General features: G+C 39.5%; 1 protein-coding gene across 1 annotated transcript in view; it reads right to left on the reverse strand.

The window, feature by feature from the left end:
- Positions 1 to 15,983, reverse strand: part of LOC137170626 (uncharacterized) — a 303,513-nt gene extending 287,530 nt beyond the window's left edge. The window contains exon 1 of the mRNA XM_067574134.1: positions 14,256 to 15,983. Within this exon, the coding sequence (XP_067430235.1) occupies positions 14,256 to 15,778 (1,523 nt within the window). The 5' untranslated portion in view covers positions 15,779 to 15,983. The remainder of the gene's footprint in view (positions 1 to 14,255) is intronic.
- Between the last annotated feature and the right edge of the window lie 11,632 nt (positions 15,984 to 27,615).

The raw sequence follows: 27,615 nt of genomic DNA on the forward strand, positions 1-27,615 counted from the left end.
AGCAAATTGTTTTATTGGCATATAAAATTGCCCTCCACCCCTCCTCCTGTCCTCCCCAATTTTTTGAGTCACCAGCTGCCACTGGTGTAGACGTAGAGATGACAGACATCAAACTCATCATAGGTTCATACTTCATCATGTAGAAACAGTTGAAATATTAGACAAGATGTTTGTGATGAATGTGAGGTCAGTCTGTTACTGGGCTGCATCCTACCAGTGCTGAGGAATCACCATGAAACCATCAAATACAAGGTATTAACAGTGTTGGGGACTAGTTAACTACATGTAATACTACATGTAATTACTAGTTTAACTACAGTTTGCAGTAGTTGGGTGGTAGTTTAACTACATTTCAATTTCAGTAGCTACTACTAACTACTTTGTCACTAAATGACAACAGTGGCCAATGAGCTGTGTCATTGTGTCATATTGTAACAACATCATGCGAATACTATGAAAATGTAGTGAATTTCCATGATTCCACCTCAACAAGTGCTCCCTCTCCTCTCCTTAAAACACATCCTCAGGCTGTCAAGTGAGGACTGCCCTGGTCCCTAAATCAAACACACCTACACTTTACTCAGTGTTGGTTCAGTTGAGCCTCAATGTAACAATATGAGATTACAGACTCAGATTGTGATCATTTCGCCTGATGTAGTTTGGATGTAGTTGAACTACTTTTCATTGTGAAGTAGCTAGTAGTCTGTTAAACTACAGTTTTAAAGTAGTTTCACCATCACTGGTTATAAACTGTCACATGACGTTTCAATATCAAACACAGCAGGCTTCACCAGAGACACCAAAACCAGCAACTGAATTTAAACTTTAAGACATTTTTAAAGTAAACTGTAGTTTTTTACAAACAGGATCATCTTATTTCCTCATCAGTCTCTCAGTCAAACTAAACCTGAAACACACTCAGCTCATACATCCTGCTGCTGCATGTTGTTGTGATCAGATCACAACAAAATGGCTTCCTGTAACTCCTCTCTGACACTCTGTCACTGATGGAGTGAAGTTATTCAAGTAGCCTCATAATATTTAAGAGATACTTTCACCATTTTTATTCTCATAACAGGATTATTAGTTATTATAGGATTATATCATGTATGGATGGTTTTGCATGTTAACAGTCTATGATTTGTGTGTTTTTGCACAATTTTAACTTTAACCATTAAAATATCTCCAAAATGATTCCAACTCTGAACTGTAAAAGATGTTTCACAGAGGAGGTGTATTTATGTCCTTTAACTGTATTTTACTAAAGTATTTTTAAAAAGTGAACAGACTTTATGAAACGCACGACCAACTTCAGACTGACTTCAGCTCAGATGGAACATGAACAGATCAGAGTTTTTGAAGAAGATGACAGAGAAAATCCTCTGAGTCACAAGTTACAAGAAATGACTTTAACCAGGAAATAACCACAGAAGGTCAGAGAGGGAGGAGACCAGAAGGTTTCATTATTAAAATATATTCAGCATGAAACGGGACTGTTTATGTAGAAAAGATTTTCTTTTTTAATATGTTCAGATACATGTTGTTCACCAGACATCTATGTATCTAATATTACATTTGTAAATGTAAAGGATAATCTAATCTAATCTATAAAACTGACTAAAAGTAGATTTAAGACCACAGCAACTAAGACAATGATCCTTCAATGCATACCCAGAGCTAAGCAAGAAGAATTTACCAATGAAATGAACAGCTTGAACTGGGATGATGTTCTGTCCTCTGATGATCTGGACTATGGCTGTGATACTTTAACTCACACAATCAACTCTGTGAGGAAAGATTTAATGTGAGGATACAGATAAAATCTAAAAAAACAATTTACTGTGGTTTAATGAACATTTGTGGAAACTAATGAAATCTAGAGATGCTGCACTAAGAAAGGCAGTTAAAACTAGAAGAGACACTGACATGTTAATTTATAAAGGTTTAAGGAACAAATAGAAGCGAAATCTCTCAGATCTCTGCTTGTACTGTCCTTCGCTCTTTGAGGATGTAAAGGAAACTGACGTTTTTTTTTATTGTTCGATGTGCAAAATGCGACGCAGCAGCTTTTAGGCCACTAAATTTTCCAATTTTTGTGCAGCACTTTTACAACACTTGTTTTCACCCAAAAGGGGGCGTGATCTTTCTGACAACAGGGAAGTGCCGTATGCCCGCTCTCATGAATCGACTTCCAGGTGAGGCGCAGTTCATCTCAAATGAGCGTAATGTTTTTCAGAAAAGATTAAAGAGCAACTTGCAGGTTAAATTTTTTTTTACTGGATTTACAGTTTATGCATCACCAAAACTATCCTCTGAAAGGTTAATGTATGATTTTATTAATTTAATGAGACAGAAAAGCAGAAATTAAGATGGAAAAGTGGGAATGTTGAGCAGCGCCCTTAAAACAAGCTTTTTTTTCCAACAATGTGTCAAATTACGTCACATAAGGTAGTCGCTCTCATCGTCCCAGCTGCAGTTCACTGTAGGTGTTTTTCTTTACACTCGTGTCTCAGCTCTTCTCAGTGAGGATGAAAGAGAGATGTGAGGAAGAGAAGCGAGGACGAAGGAATTTAATTCACCAATCAGGATGTCCTCGCTCACTCCAGCGTCATTTTGAGGAGACGACAACTACTCATGACGGACATTACCTCAACTGTCAAATATGAAGAAGTCAGTGATCAAAATATGATGTAGAAATGATTAACTAACAATTTAATCTATAAAATTTAAACTTAAAATTTATGTACAATTAATTAACACGTTACACTGTTACTTAATAATTTCCACATATTGATACCTGGAAGTAAAACACCTGATAACTGCTCCAGTGTTTTATTATTTGATTATAGATCTATAGCAGCGACTGTCTGTCACAGAATAAGACACAAATAGAAAATTTAAATCTGTTAATCACTGAAAGAACACAACCAATGAAAAGGAAGAATAAAAACAGCTGCAGAATATGTTTAAATAAAATGTTGCTTGTTTAATTTGTGACAATTTGACGTCCTTTTCAGGCTCAGGATGTTTTTATAGGAGACGCAGCTGTGTGACGTCATATTTTCCTGAAGGAGCTGAGACGCACTGAAACAAAAGAAGACAGGAGAAGACTTTTGACTTATGAAGAAAAATAATAAAGTTACAAGAATGTTTTTTTGTTATTGATTCATGATTCAGTCATTTTTACTTTATTATTAAATATGATCAGCAGCTGTTGATGCTTTCATTCTTGTTCCACAGGCAGATTATTACAACAACAGCCCGACTGTTTACTGTCCCATCAGATCAGTTGACTAATCAATAAACAGATTCGATGAAGGGGTGTTGCCGTCCTGTAAAAAAACTTCCACAGAGGATACACCTGTGGTTTATCGCTCCTCGTCTCCTCCAGGAGCATTTCAGGGATTGGAAGATCCTCCATGATGGCGGTGGAGGAACGGTTTCCGGGTCACGGGAGGAGAGAAGAAGAACAAATTAGAGCACATGAGAGAAGTTTGCCTTCAGGTCATTCTGCCAGAAAGCCTTTTTAACAGAAATCAAACCTCTTTCCTCCAGCAGCCAATAGTATTCAAGTATTAAAGTTATTGACGTTATACAGTTTAATTAAATACAAAATACTTATTGGTTACTGTGTATCAATCAATCAATCAATCGATTTTTATTTATATAGCGCCATATCACAACAAAAGTCATCTCAAGGCACTTTTCAAATAGAGCAGGTCAAGACCGTACTCTTTAATTTACAGAGACTCACTTGGCGACAGCGGTAAGGAAAAACTCCCCTTTAACGGGTAGAAACCTCAAGCAGAACCCGGCTCTTGGTGGGCGGCCATCTGCTTTGACCGGTTGGGTTGAGAGAGAGAAAGAAAGAGGGAAAGGGGGAGGGGGGACAGAAGAACAACAATCATAACAATAACAATAAGTATAAGCATCAATAGCCAGGGAAGAATGCCATCAGGATTGTGAAGGACCGCAAAGGCTCAGCCCAGAACCCAGGGTTTCCTGTGAGATGAGAAAGCACAAAAAACTCTGAGGAAGAAGCAAAGTTAGTGACATGAATTGATGTTACATGAATACATACAGATGGAGAGGAGGAGGAGGAGAGAAGAGCTCAGTGCATCATGGGAAGTCCCCCAGCAGTCTAGGCCTATAGCAGCATAACTAAGGGCTGATCCAAGGCGAGCCTGGTCGGCCCTAACAATAAGCTTTATCAAAAAGGAAAGTTTTAAGCCTACTCTTAAACATAGAGAGGGTGTCTGCACCCCGGACTGAATCTGGTAGATGGTTCCACAGGAGAGGAGCCTGATAGCTGAAGGCTCTGCCTCCCATTCTACTTTTAAAGACTGTAGGAACCACCAGTAAGCCTGCATTCTGGGAGCGCAGTGTTCTAGTGGGATAATACGGTATTATGAGCTCTTCAAGATATGATGGTGCCTGACTATTAAGGGCTTTGTAAGTTAGGAGAAGGATTTTAAATTCTATTCTAGATTTTACAGGAAGCCTATGTAGCGAAGCTAAAATGGGAGAAATGTGGTCTCTTTTTCTAGTTTTAGTCAGTACACGTGCAGCTGCATTCTGGACCAGCTGGAGAGTCTTTAGAGACTTGTTAGGGCAGCCTGATAATAAGGAATTGCAGTAATCCAGCCTAGAAGTAACAAATGCGTGAACTAGTTTTTGCATCTTTTAGGGACAGGATGTGTCTGATTTTTGCGATATTGAAAAAAGGCAGTCCTTGAGATTTGATTTATGTAGGAGTTAAAGGACATATCCCAGATTCCTTACGGTGGTGTTGGAGGCATCTAAGCTTCTATATCAGTCATCACTTAAGAGAAAACAAAATCTAATGTTAAAGGTTCTATATGTAGAATTGTGAAGCAATTTACAAGTATTAATGAGTGAACAGGTAGCAATGTAACATAAAAAATGAGACCCTCCCCAACTTTCTCGGTTGTCTGTATCAGCCTGTGGTCTGATTTTTACGTGAAGAACTCGGGCTGGATTTTCTGCGGACTGAGTAGGAGTGAGAGATGCTTTGCTGAAACAAGCGAGTGTGAGCACCAGGATGTTACAGCTCATTAAATGGCTACAGGTGTCACTAATGAGAAGGAATTTCTGATCCCTACAAAATGGCTCATTTCACTATCAGAATCTGATCCATTCAGTCCAATAACATTTGGAAAGTCTAGAAGAGCCGCATGATTGAATAATTTTATCCCCATTCAAGTTAGCAGAGGGTTTAACCAGAAGTAGCCGGCTCAGACTCGCCAAATTTTCTGCCACTTAATTTCTACATAAAGTGAAGCCCAAAAGAATCTTCTTGGGGGCAGAGTTACAGCTTATATGTAATTCCTATTTATTCAAGAATTTATTCTTAATGTCAACTTCTCCAAGGAATATACCTCTATTGAATGGATTAATCATTGAAACCTTGATTACTGAACCTCTGAGAAGCTGCAGCACAGCCATCAGCAAAGCATCAAAAACCACTGCATAACTGGTGACCTGAACTCAGAGAGGAATTCATTATTGTTAGTAACTTCCCATCAGCATTAACAAGATGTTTAATCAATAAATACCATTGTCAACCCATTACTGACTTATTTTTATATTGAATATTCTTGTTATTCCAAATATCAAATCAAATCAAATTTATTTATAAAGCACATTTAAAAACAACCACAGTTGACCAAAGTGCTGTAGCATATGATATCAGGAATAAATTAAAACAACATGACAAGGTAACATCAAACAAGAAACAAGAACAAATAGAAAACAAATAATAGTGGAACACTGGGTTTTAATGAAAGTCAAAGGCCCGAGCGAACAAGTGAGTCTTTAGTTTGGCCTTAAAAGTGTCTAGGGAAGGGCAACACTTAATCCCAAAAGGTATGCTGTTCCAAAGTTTTTGAGGCAGCTACAACAAATGCACGGTCACCCCTCAGCTGCGATCGAGGGACAGCGAGCAACAGTTGGCCAGAGGATCTAAGAGATCTGGTGTTGTGAAGGGGGCAGATGAGCTCCGAGATGTACTGGGGCGCCAGGCCATGTAGAGCCTTAAAAACAAATAAAAGTACCTTAAGCTCAGTCCTCTACTTGACTGGTAATCAGTGCAGGGAGGCCAGTATAGGTGTGATGCTGTCTCTCTTCCTTGTGCCAGTTATTAGCCGAGCAGCAGCATTCTGCACTAGTTGAAAGTGAGACAGGGAAGACTGGCTAACACCTAAATAAAGGGCATTGCAGTAGTCCAGACAGTCTGTGACAGTCTTCAAGTCGTTGAATGAGAGGAGTGGTTTCAATTTGGCAATGTTTCGTGGGTGGAAATAACAACCTTTGACAACAGAATTAATTTGTTTATCAAATTTTAGAGCCGAATCAAAAATAACACCGTGATTTCTGGCATGAGAATGAAGGTAAGGGGCCAGGGGCCCTAAGAGATTAGCTATACCCCCACTGGAGTTGGAGGGACCGAATAAAACCACTTCAGTCTTACTAGCATTTAACTGAAGATAGTTTTGTGCCATCCAATTTTGTATATCCAGGACACAGTCAAGAAGCGACCTAACTGCGTTATCATTGTCATCACCAGGTTCTAATGGGAGGTATAGCTGTGTATCATCTGCGTAGCAATAATAGGAGATATTGTGCTTATTGAAGATGGAGCCAAGAGGGAGCATGTATGAGGTGAATAGGATGGGCCCTAAAATGGAGCCTTGAGGGACCCCGCAGGTGATGGGAGCAGACGAGGAGAAGTTTTGACAGAGAATGACCTTTCTGCTAGGTAGGAGGCAAACCACTGGAGGGCGCTGCCCTGAATACGAACTTGATTCTCAAGACGGTGCAGGAGGATAGTGTGGTCGACTGTGTCAAAAGCGGAGCTAAGGTCCAGAAGAATCAGGATGGCACATTTTCCAGAGTCAAGGGATAAGAGCAGATCATTGGAGACTTTCAGCAGAGCTGTCTCTGTGCTGTGACGGGCCCTGAAACCTGATTGATATTTCTCCATGATATCGTTATTTTCTAAGAAGGACAGAAGCTGTGAGTAGACAATTTTTTCCAAGACTTTTGATAGAAATTGCAGTTTTGATATAGGCCGGAAGTTATCTAGAAGGGTTGAATGGAGGTTGGGCTTTTTAATAATGGGATCTACTATTGCATGTTTAAGGCTGGACGGAACAGAGCCAGTTTCTAGACTACTGTTTAGGATGCGTTATATTGTGGGACGAACCATGTCAAAGACTTCTTTTAAGAAGCATGGTAATAGAATGTCCAGTGGCTTAGTGTGAGTGACTATGTCACTGATCAAGGGACACAGGCTCAAACTTGCTGAGGACAGCAGAACAACGAGGGAAGGCGGGGGCATTGTAGGCAGGAGGTGAAATAGTGGAACGGATGTTATTAATTTTACTGATGAAAAAGTTGAGAAATTCATCGCAGGTGATTGCTGTTGGCAGATGGCCAGTATCTGGGTTTAGGACAGAGTTAATTGTGTCAAAGAGTACTTTGGGAGAGTGGGAATTTCTTGAGATGATGTCAGCAAAGTATTTTGTCCTCGCAGCTTTAACAAATTGTCTTTTTTCCATTTTCTTTCTGCTTGTCTACATAATTGCCTGAGGGCACAGTTATTGTTGTTCAGCCATGGTTGAGTTTTAGTTTTAGGTTTCCTAATATTGAAGGGGGCAACAGAGTCCAAGATATCTGTACAAGTAGAGTTGAACTGGGTGATTAGCTCCTCTGTACTCATGGAGGAAGAGCAGGTCACTGAGTCACAGGACAGGGAAGAGGCTATATAGGCGTTGGAGAATTTGCTAGCAGTAGAAGAGGCAGGTAACTGAGGTTTGGGAACAGTATGGAACATGATGGAAAACCAGATGCACAAATGATCCAAGATCCCCAAGTCCTCCACAGCTAGTGAGGGAATGGTCAGACCAAGTATAAAAACTAAGTCTAAAGTGTGACCACGGTTATGGGTTGGGCCAGAGACAAACTGTGCAAAGTTAAAAGAGTCCATAATGCTCAGAAATTCAGTGGCTCTGACATTAGATGAGAGGTTGACATGAAAGTTAAAATCACCAGAGATTAAAATTTTGTCATGATTCACAACTCAGGATTCACAACTGAGGATAAAAACTCAGAGAACTCAGTGAGGAAGATAGCATCCAGCCTAGGAGGGCGATACACAACTACACACAGTACTGGGCATGAGCCACCAGTTTTGAACATCAAGACTTTGAAGGTGGAATAATTCTTAATAGCAATGGGAGTGTAATTATGGCAATTTCTGAAAATAACCACTATAGTCAGGGGGACATACTTCCAAAAGTTGGGTGCCTTCACCAGGTTTCAGCCAGGATTCTGTTAGAGAGAGGAAGTCTAATTGAGTGGATGAGATAAAATCATTAAGAATGAAAGACTTATTTGAAAGAGACCTTACATTCAGAGGAGCCAGATTACATGGGATGGGGGCAGAAGAAGTTTGGACAGTGTGTTTTAAGTAAGAAAGGTTATTTTTGTTAGCAACTTTGAACCTGCCATGAGAACGAAAAGACCTTACTGTTACAATAGTATGAATGGGGAGACCAACAGCTGCAGGGGGTAATGACAGGCGGGGCCAGTAGGGGGAGTTCACACGCGAAACAGTACTCCGAGGTGGCACCGTAGAGGAAGAGGGAGGTACCAGGTGTGAGTGATGTGTAAACAGTCAGTCACGTGAACATGATTGCACAGCGTGCTGCAAGTTAGCGGCAAGCCTGAGGCTACCCTGCTTGTTGGGATGGATTCCATCTGACTTAAAATTGCAAGCAGGCTCCCAAAATAAGTTAAATTTGTCTATGAAGCCAACATTGTGAGCCCTGCAGGTGGACTGGAGCCAAGTGTGAAGACTGAGGACTCTGCTGAAGCGCTCTGAACCCCAGCCCAATGAAGGAATTGGACCGCTGATAAAGGCGTTTTTTCCACAGCTGTTTAAAAAGTTTAAAAGTTTGTTGAAGTCAATTTTAGTCAGCTCAGACTGTTGGGACACTGTGTCATTACACCCTACATGGACTATTATTCTTTGAACAGAGGTGGGCAGAGCGCGCAGCAAACACAGGAGCTTTAGCAGGATGTCGGGGACTGTGGCTCCGGGAAAACAATGTGTTGCTACGTTGAAGAAACGAATGTTCCTGATTATGGAGTCCCCAACTATCAGTGTAATCGGGGCGAAGAGGGGGCGAGGCGATGTTGAATGTGAGATCACAGGGCTAGACCCCGCACGATCAGTTTCCACTCTGCGCATTGGGATCGCCGACTCAGACTTATAGTAATTAGTTGGTGAAAAATTATGTTTGTAAATCAGTTTCCAGCCAGCAGCCACTGCAAAGATCAGGGCATGATGGGAGAATGGCTGTCACCTGATCAAGGAGCTGATTGGCTCAGGAGTTTGATCAACAACATGACGTTTTATCTTCATTTTGAATTTCAGTAGTCTGACCTTCTACTAAGACTTCAGATGTGTTGATGACAACTTTTATCAGCCAAAGAGACAGAAAACATTCAATAACCAAATATTACAACAGACACAATATGAAGATTACATCATTACTTAATTCTTGTCTGCATTATGAACTGAAATAACATTAAACTTTTGGTAACAAGTGTGACATGAAGATTCACGTCTGTACAGATGTGAAGCCCCGACAGTCTGAATATTTGACAGATAAATGATATAATGTCTATTTCTGCTTTTTATTTCCTCTTGCATGTTGAGTAGGTCTGATTTGTGTTTTACTTTGTTTATTTGTGCATCATAAAATACTATTTTTTATACAATATTTAAAAATTTGATATGTACACAGAGACATTCACATGTAGGTAACAAAAAAACTATTGCCTGTATATATTCAGCTGTGCAGTTATTTAAAGTAAATAAACATCTGTGCAGGAGAGAAAAGAAGCTAAAACTTTATACAAAGATCTCTCCCAAAAAGAAAAGATAAATTACATAGAAGAAAAATAATAATTTTGTTTTGTTAGAATTTCTTTATTTCAGCAATGAGATGTGAATGAGTTTGATTAATATGACATCAGCTGATTACTGTCGGCATGTTGACCAGCAGGTAGTGATCCGCTTGCTGCAACAGTTACATTTCTATGTAAAATAATTTAATAGTCTCATATTGGAGATTACAGAATAAATGCTGTTTTGATTATTGATTATAGGTCATTTTAACAGTTTATATTCTATCATACAGGTCATCATTAAAACAATGTTAGTGATTGATCAGCTGAGCTTGAGTAGATTGATCTGATAACATTTTATTAAGTCAGGATCAGATCTAACAGGATGTAAATATTTCTGTGACTTCCTGTAGATTCTTTGAAGGCTGCTGGAAACTGTCTGACTTGACTGCAGCTTTTTGTCACTTCCTGCTGATGCTGCCACCTGATCCCTCCACTTAACAAGAAAGGAGCAGTTCATCTGAAACAAGCCTACTGATCAGCTTTCCAATAAGGAGGCGTGTCGGTCAGTAAAAGACGTGAAGGCTCTTGCGTATCCTCATTCATGGCTCCTCAGAACAGGAATAAGAGCTTTGGGATGACCTGCAAGATGGTGGAGCAGAACGACTTCCAGTTCAAGCGAGGATCGAGGAACCTCAGGTTTCTGTAATCCTCTACTCTGATTACAGAAACCAGGTTTCTGGTTTACATGACAGGACAGAAATCAGCTGAGCGCAGAGAGTCGACCGTAAACTGGTTACTGAAGTGCAGCTGAACACACTGATGAAGAGTTTTGATCTGATGAAGCTGAGAGCAGAAAAGAGGCTGAACTATGAGAGTGATTGATGTGAGAATCCATAACAAGAAAACCAACAGCTGCTGTCACTATAAGATAAACTCTGGCTTTACTTTCACTGAAGTGGATCAACAAATGATAATTAAACATTAAAGTAAATGAACAGTTATATATCACAGAGGAGGCGGTTTCCCAGAATCACACAATTTAAAATTTAAAATAAGATTTTTTTAAAAAAAATATTACAATTGTTGGGATTACATGTGGACCACAGTTTACCACATGTTTCAAGACTCAAAGAAACCTGAGCCCTGGGGGTTCGCACCCAAAGTGTGAAGCTCCACCCATGGATCCAGGTTATCGAAACTAGAGATTCCCCTCTTATCTTTCTCTTTTCTCCAGGAGCTGCAGCAGGAGCAGCTCTCTTTCTCCTTCAGCTGCAGGAGCAGCTGCTTGGTCTTTCACACCTCCAGCAGCTGCTGGAACAGCTCTCTGCTCTCTTGTGTGGCCTGCTCACAGCAGACACACACAGTCCTCTTTACGGCAGAAGACGCGAGAGCCTGCCTAAGACTCAGAAACTAAGGTTCCTTATAAATGGAGTTAGCTTATCGCTAACTCTACACAAAAGAGTGACCTGGACCCCCTGCACGACTGGAGTGCTGTCTCCCCAGCAACGCCTGCACCTTTCAGCTTCAGACCCAAAGCCTTCTCAGCCTGACTCACCCACGGATTCACCGGCTACAAAGCAGAACACCACAAAGCATCTCTTCCTTCATGGACTGGTAACAACTGAGCATAGCCTAGCAACACAGTGAAGCATAGTACGGCTAAGCAAGAATGTTTAACTCAAACAATGTACCATACATGTATTGATTTGGTTAAGGTTATACATTGAAACGTTGTTGTGATGTCCTTGTTGCCTATAGTCAGGTTACTGCATAGCCACACCGCTAGGTTAATGTTAGCATGCTTAACACATGTTACATCCAGTAACTAGGCCTTGCATGCAACTAACCTCATTTTAACCTGGCACCTTTAGCATACACCAATTGGCCTTGAATAGAGAACCACACAGTTAAGAGGTTAAAACCTAGTTTGGCGAACTTTGGTTCAGGCAGCACATGTGGTTCAAGACACCACATGGTCTGGCCTTTTATCTCTGTAGTTCCCTTTATCAGCCAAATTGTCAGCATGCCATGTGCTCAGTCACCAGGTGACTGCAGCCATCTTGCTATTGTCTTCCCTACACACACACACACACACACACACACACACACACACACTCACACTTGTATATAGGTACACTTAGCTAGATTAGTATTGTATGTTGCTTTTACCCTTTTGTTAAATAAATGCTTTTGGATACACCTGTTGTCTGTTTTAATGTTGCACAAGAGTGAGTTTTGCCAACCCCTGCTCTGTAAAGAACTCCAAATCCTTCAACCTTAACTAGCTATTGATATGGTGATTTTGTTTATAGTTATTAAATTAATTATTAATCAAAGTCCCAAATTCATAGATTAGTACACTTTGAGATAGAATTGGCTTTCTTTATCCCTGAGTCCAGGGTGGTGCCCCGTTATTATTAATTCTTATTAATAATTTTATTGATTTTAATAATTAACGATTATCTTTGATAATCAGGCAGACATCAGGAGATCCTGAAGAGATCAGCAAACTTATGGAGATGATGTCCTCATAAGTTGTGTTATATGTCCTGTAGAAAAAGTAGAGATTCAATCAACACGTTCCTTTCTCATCACTACCTCACTGAGAAATTAAACACATTTCTAATCATATACATGCCTAACGTAGTGGCTGTTTTCATAAATTAATAATAGTACAGTGGAGTATAAATACTGCAGCTGTGCCATCTGTGATCATGGAATACAAATCAAATAAAGTCAAACCAAACGGCCACATTTGGGGATTTTAGTCTAAATGTGAGCTCTGGTTTTGACTGTGAGGACAGAGACTCAGATTACAGTCAATTAACAGGATATCTTTTTCCGTGTAACATACCACTGCCTTTAGTTAGAACATTTAAAATACATATTCAAACCTCCAAACACCAAGTTCTGACTTTTTTTAATGACATTGTCAAGAAAAATTTTAATCTTTGCCTATTGTACCAAAACATTTTCACTACATTATATACTTGATAAACAGAATTATTACTGATGCTTTTAGCTTTGTCAATCCCATCCTGCATACACAATTATAACCAGAATACAGCAATTATCATTATTATTATTATTATTATTATTATTATTATTATTATTATTGTTTTGTTTTGGGGGGTTTATTTTTGTTTTTTTATATTTTAAACTAATAATAATGTTGTATTCTGGTTATACTTGTGTATGTCTTACATTGGAATGACATCAGTAATAACTGTGTTTAAAGGCCGTCTTATATGTGTATCAGAGCATCTGTTTTTTTTTTTGTCTGTATTGTTCCCAACAGTACAGATAAGCAGACCGATAGCTTCCAGTAACGTCTGCAGAGCAAATTCCAGGACATTTGTCAAATTTTCATCCAAATGTAGAACAAATTTTCACCAAATATCCAGAAAAAGCTCAATAGAAAATGTTGTGAATGTTTGTTTCCATCCACTGCTGCTGTGTGAATATTAGGAGATAAACAGCTGATGGTACTAACCTTCAATCTTTAACTTGATTCAGTTTATCATTTAGCCTTCTGTTTCATTACAGGAGATCAATATTGTATCATCACTGTCTAGATTTGACCTACTTTTTTGTGATCTAATGAGATTAACTGATTAAGTAAAGAGGCAGAAGAGCTGAATGCCCACAGGACAACACTCAATAAACAGGCTTAACTCAACAACTGTAAGTCATAATGCAGAAGTTTTGGCAGAAGGCTTTATATATGTTAATATGTAAAATATATAGTGGAAAAGTAACGCACACCAAGGGTTATAGTGAGATGCTGATAACTGGAAGCAAAATCAAAAGCAGGAAGAAGCTGTTGGACATTCTGGCTCCATATGTATTTCTCTTTTATTTGGATAACATTTCGCTTCCTCAAGATCAACAATCATGTGACAAATATGTAAAATGTAAACATAGAGTTAAAATATCGAGGTGCCTTAATTTCTGTTTTGCCAAGGAATTTGGCTTCAATAACATTAACATAAACAAAAAACATAACTAAATGTATTTATCTGACCTGAGAGTTTCCAGTGTACAGTTTGGACTCTTCAGTCCAGCAAACAGCAGCTTCTCTCCTGAAATTGTCGGGTTGTTGTTACTCACATCTAGCTCTCTCAGACTAGAGGACTGGTAGCCAAGAACTGAGGACAGAGCTTCACAGTTTCTGTCTGAGAGGTTACGGCCACTCAACCTGGAGAGGAAATAAAAAGAAAAAAAAACAAGCACGAAGGTATTAAATTTTCTCTTGTGTTAAAAAATATCATACTATTTACAAAATTATGAATAAATCCAACTATCTGTGTACTTACAGAGCTTTGTTGGAGGCTTTGACCACTGGCAGCAGCCTCAGAAGAGCCTCCTCTGAAGCAGAGTATTTCTTCAGGTCAAACACATCCAGATCTTTTCCTGATGACAGTAAGATGAAGACCAGAGCTGACGACTGAGCAGGAGACAGTTCATCTGTGGAGAGACTTCTTGATCTCAGGGACTGTTGGATCTCCTCCACTAGAGAACGATCATTCAGTTCATTCAGACAGTGGAACAGATTGATGCTTCTCTCTGCAGGCAGATTCTCATTTATCTTCTTCTTGATGTACTTGACTGTTTCCTGATTGGTCTGTGAGCTACTTCCTGTCTGTATCAGCAAACCTTGTAGGAGAGTCTGATTGGTCTGCAGTGAAAGACCCAGGAGGAAGCAGAGGAACAAGTCCAGGTGTCCATTTGGACTGTTTAAGGCCTCATCCACAGCTCTCTGGTAGAAATTTGTTGGTTCAGGTTTGTCTTTCAGTAGTTTAGACAACCAAGATGTTGTTTGTTCTTCTTCCCGCAGATTGACTCCAGAGTCGATGAATGCCAGATGGACATGAAGAGCAGCCAGAAACTCCTGAACACTCAGATGGATAAAGCAGAACACCTTGTCCTGGTACAGGCCTTTCTCCTCTTTAAAGATCTGTGTGAACACTCCTGAGCACACTGAGGCTACTCTGATATCGATGCCACACTCTGTCAGGTCTGAGTCATAGAAGATCAGGTTGCCTTTCTGCAGCTGCTCAAAAGCCAGTTTTACCAGCGACTCGATCATCTTCCTGCTCTCTGGACTCCAGTGTGAATCTGTCTCAGCTCCACCATCATACTTGACATTCTTCAGTTTGGACTGAACCACCAGGAAGTGGATGTACATCTCAGTCAGGGTCTTGCGCAGCTCTCCTCCCTCTCTGCTTTTCAACACATCCTCCAGAACTGTAGCAGTGATCCAGCAGTAGACTGGGATGTGGCACATGATGTGGAGGCTTCGTGATCTCTTAATGTGGAAGATGATTGTGTCAGCCTGCTTCTTATGTCTTAATCTCTTCCTGAAGTACTTGTACTTCAGTGGGTCAGTGAACCCTCTGACCTCTGTCACAATGTCGACACACTCAGGAGGGATCTGATTGGCTGCTGCAGGTCGTGTGGTTATCCAGAGGTGAGCAGAGGGAAGCAGGTTCCCCCTGATGAGGTTAGTCAGCAGCACATCCACTGAGGTGGACTCTGTAACATCAGTCAGGATCTCATTGTTGTGGAAGTCCAGAGGAGGTCGACATTCATCCAGACCATCAAAGATGAACACAACCTGGAACTCTTCAAACCCGCAGATTCCTGCTTCTTTGGTTTCAGTAAAGAAGTGATGAACAAGTTCCACCAAGCTGTACTTTTTCTCTTTCAGCACATTCAGCTCTCTGAAAGTGAATGGAAATGTGAACTGTATGTCCTGGTTGGCTTTGTCTTCAGCCCAGTCCAGAGTGAACTTCTGTGTTAAGACTGTTTTCCCAATGCCAGCTACTCCCTTTGTCATCACTGTTCTGATTGGTTCATCTCTTCCAGGTAAGGCTTTAAAGATGTCTTCTTGTCTGATTGTTGTTTCTGGTCTGTCTGGTTTCCTGGATGCTGCTTCAATCTGTCTGACCTCATTTCCATCATTGACCCCTGCAGTCCCTTCATCTGTGATGTAGAGCTCTGTATAGATCTGATTCAGAGGGGTCGGGTTTCCTGCTTTAGCAATCCCCTCAAACACACACTGGAATTTCTTCAGGTTAGACATGAGTTTATGTTGACACTCTGCAACACGAGTTCCTGAATGAACAAACAACAAATAAGATCAACTAATAAGGTATAAAGCAACCATTTGATTCCCCTAAAGAATGAGTATTTGAACATATTTTCCTCCATCTCTTCAGATGTCAGTAAATGTCTCATTTATCCATCATGTTAAATCTGTTAAAATCCTCATACTGCTCTGCAGACGGTCAGCCATCTCCTCCTGCTTCATGTTCCTCAAGAAGTGCAGTGTGATCTTCAGAAATGCCTCTCTGCTGTTCCTCCTCTGCTCTTCCTCTTCACCCTCCAATGCCTCCTCATTCTCCCTCTGACTCTCTAAGCATTCTGGGTAATCTGGACATTTAATTAAACTGGTAGAACACAACATATGATTCATCTGTCAGTCTGAAGGCCTGCTGGTCTAAACAGAGCAGCATGGATACTGTTGGGACATGAATGGTACTCTAGTATTTAATAGTAAAAGGTGTGTTTGTGCATGTGCGCACCATAAACATGGAGCCCAGGTCTGTTGGGTGCTGCTGGGAAGACTGATCACTGGGAACCTCTGAGCTCTCCTGGTCCACTCTGTGGAGAAAACATCATATTTAAGGACATTTAATGACTCAGCGCGCCTTAATATATGATACAAAATACTTTAATAATTCCCCAGGGTGGAAACTGAATACCACCATACATATAGGACAACAGGTAGGACAACAGAAAAAAGGCATACACATCTCAAGGCAGTACAAAATAAGGGGAGAGCACAGCACCATAATAAATAGGGTAAACATCAATGTGACTGTACTAGTACATGTTAGTGGTTATACATGCCACCAACATATTCATGGATGCCAAAATTGCCACAATTCTCAGTACATCCACCATCCTCATCATCAACATCAGATCATCATCATCATCATCAACAGTGACAGTCAACGACAGTTTTCATTAAAAAACTTAATTACAGCAGGCACAATGGACTTCCTGAATCTCTTTGAGGGGCACCTGGGCATAACAGCCGCACCCCAACAGAAAACGGCATAAAATAGGACACTTGCTAAAATGCTTTGATAAAATACATGCACGAGTGACCTGCTGATATCAAAAGACTGGAGCTTCCTGGAAAAACAGCCTTGACGGAGCGCAGTCCAGCTTATTATCCACAGGGACACAGAGGTATCTATTAGAGGAAACCACCACAATGACCTAGGGTCCTATCTTACACCCGACGCAAGGCGGTGCCAAGCGCAAGGCAAGTGTCTTTGTTAGTTTAAGACCGACGCAGTTGTCATTTTCCCATCCAGCACCCATGTTGTTTAAATAGCAAATGCACTTGTGCCCATCAGAGCCCCCCTTGTCATGTTGGTCTTAAAGTAAGGTGTGGTCAGGCTCATTGTTGGCGCATTGCTATCTTGAGGCAGCAGAGAGCGATTGCACTATTGACCAACAAAAACCTGGTCTAACGTCAATGACGCAGTGTTTCACTGTTATTTTAAGGCGCATTATCGAGACAGTAATATGCACCTACATAGACGAGTGCACAACATACACTCTGCTTGTTACACACACAGGACGCGCAGCAGCACGCAAACATGCAAAAGATTACAAATAAAAGGATTACAATGTGAAAGATTATTACATGTCATAATGGTTGATCATAATATTTATCAGAGTTAACTAATCACAGTAATGATGGATAAAATTGTCTAATTATTTGACCAAATCGTGGCAATACACGTTGGTATTTCAACAGACGGACAACAATAGATCAAACACAGATCAACTTTCCTGTTGCATCAATACATGATGACATGAGGAACACATGAGGAAATAAATGAGGTGAAAACAATGATTAAACTAACGAAGGAAATAAATCTGCACAACTTTTAGCTGCTGCCAGCAGCAGGATCAGAACCTTGGAGAGCTGATCAAGTCCTGATAACTGTGTTAATGATTCTTTACATGATTAATATTAATAATTTCATTTTTGAACGATATTTAACAAATATTCTTTGACATTTTTGAGAGTACAGTGATCATGTTTCCATACTTTCATCAGTTAAAACCCTGCTGATTTGACCTGTTACTCCATGACTGAGCAAAACGATTTTCAATAAACCAGATCTGTAATTGAAAAACAAACCTTTTTCAAAAACCATACAAAGATGCATTCGCAATAAATTAATGAACAGGATCTTAAACTGGTGGTCTGGGGCCACAAAATCATCATCTGTAAGAGAACAATAAGAGGTGTTTTCTTATTCACTGAGATTCAAAGTGTTGTCAGTTTCAGTCTCATCTATCCCCCCTTGTAGACGTGATGTGGTTGGAACGCCCCATGGCCTAAAGCAGTTGTTATCATCAGTAGTATTCCAAAATAAAAATAACTTGATATCTTAAATCTGTATATGATGAGTGAGATTTGCATGGCCAGTTATAACTGCAATGGTTTGGCTGATACCAAGAGAAGAAGGGAGGTTTCTGCATGATAAAAAGATAAAAACTACAACATTTATTGCCCACAAGAAACGCTGCATACCACACCCAAAGTCACAAACGATGGGCTGATGAATGGAGAGGTGATATGTCTTTACTCACATGGTCAAAGAAATGCTAAAGGGGTCATGATAATGGTTAATAATATAAATAATACTACTTTTAACGCTCTACAAGTGAACTCAGATGGTAGATGGATTATTTAGAAATGGAAAACAACAACAAACAAACATTGCTAGTTAATCTGTATGCTCCTAACACAGATGATTCAGGTTTCTGTGATTTGTTGCAAAATATACAGACATATGACACTATAAATGACCAAGTGAAAATTAATCCAGGCAAGTAGATCAGAATACTTTTTGGTTTCTTTTAAACTGACCACTTTAGTCATAAAAATTAGTGATAAAATGCATTCAGATCATAACTTTATTGGAATAAATATGATTACTCTTGACATAAGAGAGGTCTTGGATATAAGACATTTAATCAGTTACTCTTAGAAAATAAGGTTTTTATTGAGGCTACTAAGATTTTTATAGAAGTTTTTTTCACTGAAATGTAGGAACAGCAAACACTTTGGTATAATGGGATGCCTTTAAGTGTACTCTCAAAGGCCACTGCATACAATACAGCTCGAAGATAAAGAAAAAACACCTTATTAAAGAACAAGAAATAATACAACAAATCAAATGATTCAAACTTGTAGATGATAATTAAAATATAGCAACATTAAACTCTCTTAAACAAAAGGGAAAAGAATTAGAACTTATCTAAAAAAAACAAGCTAAAACTACTACAGAAATAAAGTGGAATAGATGGAAAAAGGAGAACAATGTACTAAATTCTTCATGAACCTACAACACAGGAATGCAGCAACAACACAAAACTCATAATAAATAACACCACATTTTAGAGCTAAAAGATGTTATCAAAGATGAACTTAAATATTTTCTAAAATATTTTCATTTCAAAATCCTCCGGTTCTGCTTTTAAGTGCCAATATATAACCTTTTTTCTCCCATCAATGAGGTCACAATTAACATGTGAAGAGAAGGTCTTATATGAAGGTCGATCACAGAGGAGGAACTGTGGCCCTTAACTCCTTTAAATCCTTTAAAAACCCAAACCTGGATGGAATACCAGCTGAATCCTATCAAACCTTTTATCACCACATTAAAGCTCATATGTTTGCATGTTTTAATAATGTATATATGGAAGGGAAACTATCAGGAACAACAAAAAAGGCTGATTTCACTCATTTTAAAACAGGAACACAATGGACAATATAAAGACCAAACGAATCTTAAAAACTGAAGGCCTGTTACATTACAGTGTTATGATGCAAAAATTCTGGCCAAATGTCTTTCCAACCAGATAAAGTATTCCCGAGGGTCATTCATCCAAATCAATCAGGATTCATGAAAGGGAGAAGTGGAAAAGATAACATTAGACAGATCTTTAGAAATAATAGAGTTTTATGATAGAGTACAAGGACCTGGTATAGTTTTTATTGCTGGTCTCCAAAAAGCCTTTGATGTTCTACGATTAGAATTTATGTACAAATGTCTGCACTATTTCAATGTTGGTCCATCCATAATTAATTGGATAAAAACACTTTATAACAATTCAAAATGTAAAACAATTAATAATGGTGAACTCTCAGAAACAACATATTTGAAAAGAGGTTTGAAACAAGGCTGTCCTCTATCCCCATACTTCTTTATTTTATCTATTGAAAATTTAGGAGAAAAAGTACAAACTAACTAACATATAGGGTCTTTTTATAAATAATGTAGAATCCAAAGTAACAATGTATGTGGATGACACATATTATAAAATAATGCCGACTGTAAACTCAATACTGGTCTTAACTGAAGATTTGGATCAGTTTTCAAAGATATCAGGCTTGAAACCAAACTATGATAAATGCAGGTGTCTTCCCTAGAAAATAGACAATTACCTACATATTTACTCTCAGATGGACAAATGGACAACATTTTGGGTATATGTATCCCGGAGAAGCTGAGCAATATTACAAAAATAATTTTTGAAATTAAACTCCAAAAAATAGAAGAAATACCATCTCCCTGGACTGGAAAATCAATGACTCTCTATGAGAAAATAGCCATAATAAATTCCTTAATAATACCAAAGTTATAGGGTCCTATCTTACACCCGGCGCAAAGCGGCGCCAAGCACAACGCAAGTGTCTTTGTTAGTTTAAGACCGATGCAGTTGTCATTTTCCCATCCAGCGCCCATGTTGTTTAAATAGCAAATGCACTTGCACCCATCAGAGCCACCCTTGTGTTGGTCTTAAAATGAATCAATAATAAGCTCCTTAGTCTTACTTATATTTAAAATGAGGTGGTTTTCATCACACTATTTGACAAAACCATCCACATCCTGTCGGAGGTTATCAAATGAGAACAGTCATAAAAACATTAAATCTACTTTAAATGCTGTTGTAAGGAATGTAAATAAACTGAGTATAAAGTGTTTCACAATCATCTTTAAATGGAGAGGAAGCTCTAACAACACTGATGAATACACATGTTGAGAGTCTGTATGTCTGTATGTTTTAATATGGATAACTTCTTTGTTAGAAACGCCTTTCTGTCAGGTTTAAGTTGATACCTTTCACTGTTAAAACGTATCAGTGGCTCTATGGACCGGTCACTCTTCATGGACACACAGCAGGGGGCAGGAGAGTCTGGTCTCTGCTGATGGATCCTGAAACAACAAAAGACAAATTTAAGACAGTTTAAACATGAAAAATGTTGAATTTTGACCAGAATGTCACTTGTTGCTCAGATTCAAAGTGTTGTCAGTTTCAGTCTCATCTATTCCTCCTTGTAGACGGAAGAACTGTCGAGCTGATCTACACAAATAGGGGGCAACATTTCACATCTCTTCCCCTTCCTCCACGGTGTTAAATTACAACATAACTCTAAGTAACAACTGAATAGTTACAAACATGCTCCTAGGATAGGTGTCAGTCATAAAATGTCAGAGAACTCACTGATAGTAAACAACTTTTTCTACCACACAGCATCATCTTTTCATTAATTGCTGCCATGTTACAACACAGTCATCCAGTATAGAACTTATTTCTTGATATGATATTTCAATATCGATCCAGCTTACAATGATGTGCTATGATGCCAAATGGCTCATGGTGCAACTCAGTGCAGTTCATCGGCCTGGATCCACCATTACTGCTAGGGCTCAGGGCAGCTACTTCTTCTTCCTCTCATGTTGGACTGAGGGCAGACTGGACGCTACAGTGACTCACTATCACCCCTGTAGTACAAAGTGGTATTACGAGACGGTACAGGCCGGACAGGGCTGGAGCTAGCTGGTTAGCATGCTAACTTCAGTAGATATCTCTGTTACACAATAATAATAGGTCTTTGACATTATGTCAAAACTGTGATTTCTTCACATTCTGTTGATAAATTTAGTTAATTGCAGAATGTTTAAAACTAAAATTCTCACATATTCTGACACATTATACCTTTAAAAAATAAGTAGCCTAAGTTATAAGAACTTAAGTTTTTGCATTTCTTAGCCCTGAGGTAATGGTTGAAATAATCTGTGTGGCATAAAAATGCCATCTTAAAGAGGTTAAGTTAAAAAAAATTAACCTATCTTTAAAGAATAACCGTTGGGCCCCTGGAACTTCCGTGCTGGGGCCCTAATGATATAGCTACTCTAGATGGCATTACCCTGGCCTCCAGCTCCACTGTAAGGAATCTGGGAGTTATCTTTGATCAGGATATGTCCTTTAACTCCCACATAAATCAAATTTCAAGGACTGCCTTTTTTCAGATGCAGAAAAACTAGTCCAGGCATTTGTTACTTCCAGGCTGGATTATTGCAATTTCTTATTATCAGGCTGCCCTAACAAGTCTCTAAAGACTCTCCAGCTGGTCCAGAATGCAGCTGCACGTGTACTAACAAAAACTAGGAAAAGAGATCATATTTCTCCCATTTTAACTTTGCTGCATTGGCTTCCTCTAAATTCAAGAATAGAATTTAAAATCCTTCTCCTAACTTACAAAGCTCTTAATGGTCAGGCACCATCATATCTTAAAGAGCTCATAGTACCGTATTACCCCACTAGAACACTGCGCTCCCAGTATGCAGCTTACTGGTGGTTCCTACAGTCTTTAAAAGTAGAATGGGAGGCAGAGCCTTCAGCTATCAGGCTCCTCTCCTTTGGAACCGTCCTCCAGATTCGGTCCGGTGTGCAGACACCCTCTCTATGTTTAAGAGTAGGCTTAAAACTCTCCTTTTTGATAAAGCTTATAGTTAAGGCCGACCAGGCTCGCCTTGGATCAGCCCTTAGTTATGCTGCTATAGGCCTGGACTGCTGGGGGACTTCCCATGATGCACTGAGCTCCTCTCTCCCCCTCCTCTTCTCCATCTGTATGTATTTATGTACCATTAATGCATGTTACTAACTTGGCTTCTTCCCCGGAGTTTTGTGCTTTCTCGTCTCACAGGAAACCTTCAGCTACAGACCGACTGCTGTCCAGATTGATGCCCACCGCTGCTGCTATCATTATTATTATCATTATTATTATTATTAGTCATTAGTCATTATTTATACTGTGTGAAAAGTGCACTTGGTGCTATATAAATAAAATTGACTTGACTTGACTAATATTTCTCTAACAATGTCCTCTTGCTGTTAAACTGCTAAAGTCAACATGAAAAAATTAAAAACATTGATCTGAGTTGTCTTCAATGACTGCACTGTGCTCAAAACAATATGCTTGACAAACAGCATGTAGCTGGAGGCCTTTTTTGTCTGAGTTGTGTTGCTGTGATCCTGATTGGTAGCTGAGCTGATTGCTAAGCTATCATATTTGTTGAACTAAATCTTATATTAAGTATGAAAGTTAACAACAATGTAATTATGACTTCCGACTTCAATCATATGATTCAAACTGGACTTTTTCCTTCTGTCTGATTTTCAGCAAGAGACAGAACAGCTCAGCTGGACTGAGGTCACGTGAATGACAATACCAGTCAATATCCCACTGCTGAGTCATAAAGAATTCCCTGGCTGCATTTGCTGTATATTTAGGGTCGTCCTTCCCCCGTCCTTCAAACACTACTGTGCATACTCATTGGGCTTCACAATGCAGAAGCAAACCAAAAAGCTAGAAACTTTTTTGGCGTATGCATCTTGGAGCAACACCAGGCTTTGAGGCCAATTTGACATAGTGGCCAAACCTTGTAATTATGACTTCCGACTTCAATCATGTGATGTCATTGGGCCCAGAAAGCATTTTTCCTACACACAATCATCGGAAAATGAGTGCCTGTAAAATGGTGGATAAACTTTTTGGGCCATCACAATCCCCGTGAAATGGTTAATTTCACTATCAGAATCTGATCCATTCGGTCCAATAACATTTGGAAAGTCTAGAAGAGCAACATGATTGAATTATTTTATCACCATTCAAGTTAGCAGAGAGTTTAACCGGAAGTAGCCGTCTCAGACTCGCTAAATTCTCGGCCAATTAATTTCTACATAAAGCAAAGCCCAAAAGAATCTTCTTGGGGGCAGAGTTACAGCTTATATTTAATTCCTATTGATTCAAGCATTTATTCTTAATGTCAACTTCTCCAAGGAAATTACCTCTATTGAATGGATTAAACATTGAAACCTCGATTATTGAACCTCTGAAAAGCTGCAGCACAGCCCTCAGCAGAGCATCAAAAACCACTGCATAACTGGTAACCTGAATTCAAAGAGGAATTCATTATACATTAGTAACTTCCCATCAGGATTAACAAGTTGTTTAACCAATAAATACCATTGTCAATCCATTTTTCATGATATAGTGATTTATTTTTATATTGAATGTTCCAAATATAGTAATTAGTTGGTGAAAAATTATGTTTGTAAATCAGTTTCCAGGCCAGCAGAGCTTGTTCATGAATATTTGATAACTTTACAGGAAACTTAGCAATTCTGTAATCACATTTAAGCAGAAAGTTTAAGTCCATCGATTAAACTAAATACATATATAGGGAGGGTATTCCAGATGTTGTCTTTTTCTATAATCAAATTAGTTAATCATTTCACTTTGAAAGTATTATTTAACATTTTAAAACTTAGTACGTCCAGACCACCATTTTTTTTTATGTTGCATAAGATATTTTTTCTTAAATAATGACATGTTATTCAGTCTAACTGCCTTTAATAAATTACTAAAGCATATGCATAAGGGCTCCCTGAGCTCTGCAGCAAGAGAGGAGCCTCTTGATGAACAGTTCACACAGACATTTTACACTTTCAGCCTCCACCCAGCACAACTGTCAATAAAAGCAATAATAATTGTGTGCAGTCACAAAGTCAATAACGATACCATATATGGTGTCATGCCTGTCTTGTACAGCTTCCAGTTCTTGCATTTAGTTCCCCTTAACCTAACCTATTTTCCATTTTTTTCTTCCCTAACAGAGGAGAGACACTCATTTCATCTACACAAACAAGGAGCGCAATATCTTGGCGAGACATCTTACTTAAAACAGAACAATGTGGTTACAGCATATAAAAGGTCAATAGATAAGGTCAAGAGTGCATCAAGTTCTTTTAAAGGCAAAATTGATCAGTTGAATTCACTTCTCCACTGGATTAATGATCACCAAAGTATTAATACAATAATGTAATAATTTCTCCAACAGTACACTTCTGTCATTTTTATCCTCCAATGTATTTGCTGATACCGATGGTCTTGGTGTAAAAGTTTGGTATGTTGCAAAGAGAACACTCCTGTGTAATTTGCAGTGATCAGTTCTTGAGCAAGCTGCGATCAGGCTAGGATTTCTATTTCTAGCCACCCACCAAGTGATACCTTATCCATAAATCTTTATTAGTTGGGTTGGAGCATGACAGTGTAAATCACACTCTCTCTCTCTGCTTAGCAGGATGAGTTGAGGTATCACTACATTGATTAAATCAAGATAGGCTAGTCTGAGCCTTTGCTGCCCTGCTCATCTGCAGGGGGTTGAGGTTGCTGTCCTGCCCACTCGATGAGGTCACCTGTGGCCTTTCTGCAATGGCTGACATGGATCTATGTAGCTCTTTCTGCTATCTTTACTGCAGTTGGTTACCAGTAGAACCTTGAATGGGCCTGTCCAATGTGGTTTTTGCCAGTTCCGCTGTTTGCAGTCCTTAACCACCACCCAGTACTGGCAGTGCTGCTTTCACCTGAGTATGAGTAGACTTTAGAGAGTTGGAGAGGTTAATGCAGTAGTTTAGCATAGTATCATCAAACTCCTCCCCCCTTAGGGGTTGTAATTGCCCAGGAGAAGACATCCCTGTGTCCATGGGTCTCCCATGATTATCTCAAATGAGGACAAATCTGTTTTAGATTTGCCTTGTCTCCTCATGCTCAATAGCACTCAGGGGAGGACTTTAACCTTATTGAGCCCTGTTTCTTCACACCATAGACTGTAAAAAAATTTGGACGTAGTTATCGTGACGTCACCCATTGGTTTGAGAAGTGCTGTTTTGAAGCCTTGAGTGTAGTGATTTGACCATCACCATCTTGGATTTGGCCGTTGCCATGTTTGTGTAACGGGTATAGGATGGACCCAATAGCAGCACAAATGACACTGGTATAAACTTAGTAGTCTTTATTTCACACGATGTCAAGGCAATATAAGCACGGTCGGAGAAACACAGTTCTAAGGAGTATGACTCCACCGGAAATTGAACCCCGATCTTCCACTCCCACAGCAGACAAAGACCAGGGAACAGGCAGGCAGAACTCAGAGTCAGGGACAGAAGGCTGGTGGGTTTACCGGGGCAGAGACGAGGAGCGATGGTCGAAGACAAGCTGATCAGAAACCAGGAAGGCAGTCCAGTGAAGAAAGCAAGATGACTGAGCATAGTAGCATAGACAATCTGACAAGGAGGGAGTGGGCCGAGGCAGCTTATATACTGGCTGATTGCAGATGATGAGCAGGTGGGAGCGCCAGGTGAAGGTGGTTGAACTAATGAGGGGTGTGGCAGAGCAGAGAGTGAGACTGAATGATTGGATGATTCCCACAGCAACAGGTGAGGGGGAGAGCAGACTCTGACAGTTTGATTTTTGGAGCCAGAAGTGTCCATATTTGGATGAGAGGGTGGAGCTGACCATAGCGCTAGCTGCTAGCTTGGTTAGCATGGTGCATTTACAATCTATGGTTAACAGTGATAATACTAATGCTAATGCTAATTTTTGCTAGCGAAAAAACAGGCCTAATACCATTAAAACAAAATGTACTCACCGGAAAAACTGATCATCCGACTCATTGATGGGTCTTTTATTAAAACCATACGCTGAACAAGACTTCTTTAGGCGACCACAATGTTACAGATAGATGTAGTGAACTGAAAACACACTGTGACATAGCAGCAGCTATATATAAGCAATGTTGTCGCTGTGGTAGCGACTTGTCAATCACAACATAGCCCCGCCCTAAAGCATACACTGCTTAATCATCAAATTTAAATTAAATGGGACCATAATTTACAAAATGAACATCATGCTGTATTGAAGAAGACTTGACACTAGCGATTGAGACCATAAACTCATTAAGAAACAGTTTACTGAGGTAATAAATCAAGAGAGAAGTAGGGTCATTTTCTTATAGACTTCCATACAATCGGACTTCTTTTTGCAGCCCCCTGCTGGCCATTAGAGAGAATGCAGGTTTTTGGCACTTCCGTATTGTGTCATTTTTCAGCCCCAGAGGTTGCCGCTTGCCTCACACACTTCAGCTAGTTTGTTTTTGATAGTGCCATTGTCTCACTCTACTGCTCCTCCAGTCTGGAAACAATAAGCACAGTATGTTTTCAAATCAATCTCTAGGTAATCTGACATTTTATCAACAGATATTGTGTGTACCAATATCTGTTGGCAGTCTCCATCGTCCCCCCCGTTAATATGTGGTCCTTCTTCCCATGTGTCAATCTGTTTTTGATGACATCCTTCTCCTTTTATATATACTCACTTCACTTTTTTTTAGTTCTGTTTTGAAAATTTGTCATTTAAGATTGTTTTTGATAACCCTTTTTAATACAATT

This window comes from Thunnus thynnus, chromosome 19 (assembly GCF_963924715.1).
Source record: "Thunnus thynnus chromosome 19, fThuThy2.1, whole genome shotgun sequence".
Lineage (NCBI taxonomy): Eukaryota > Metazoa > Chordata > Actinopteri > Scombriformes > Scombridae > Thunnus > Thunnus thynnus.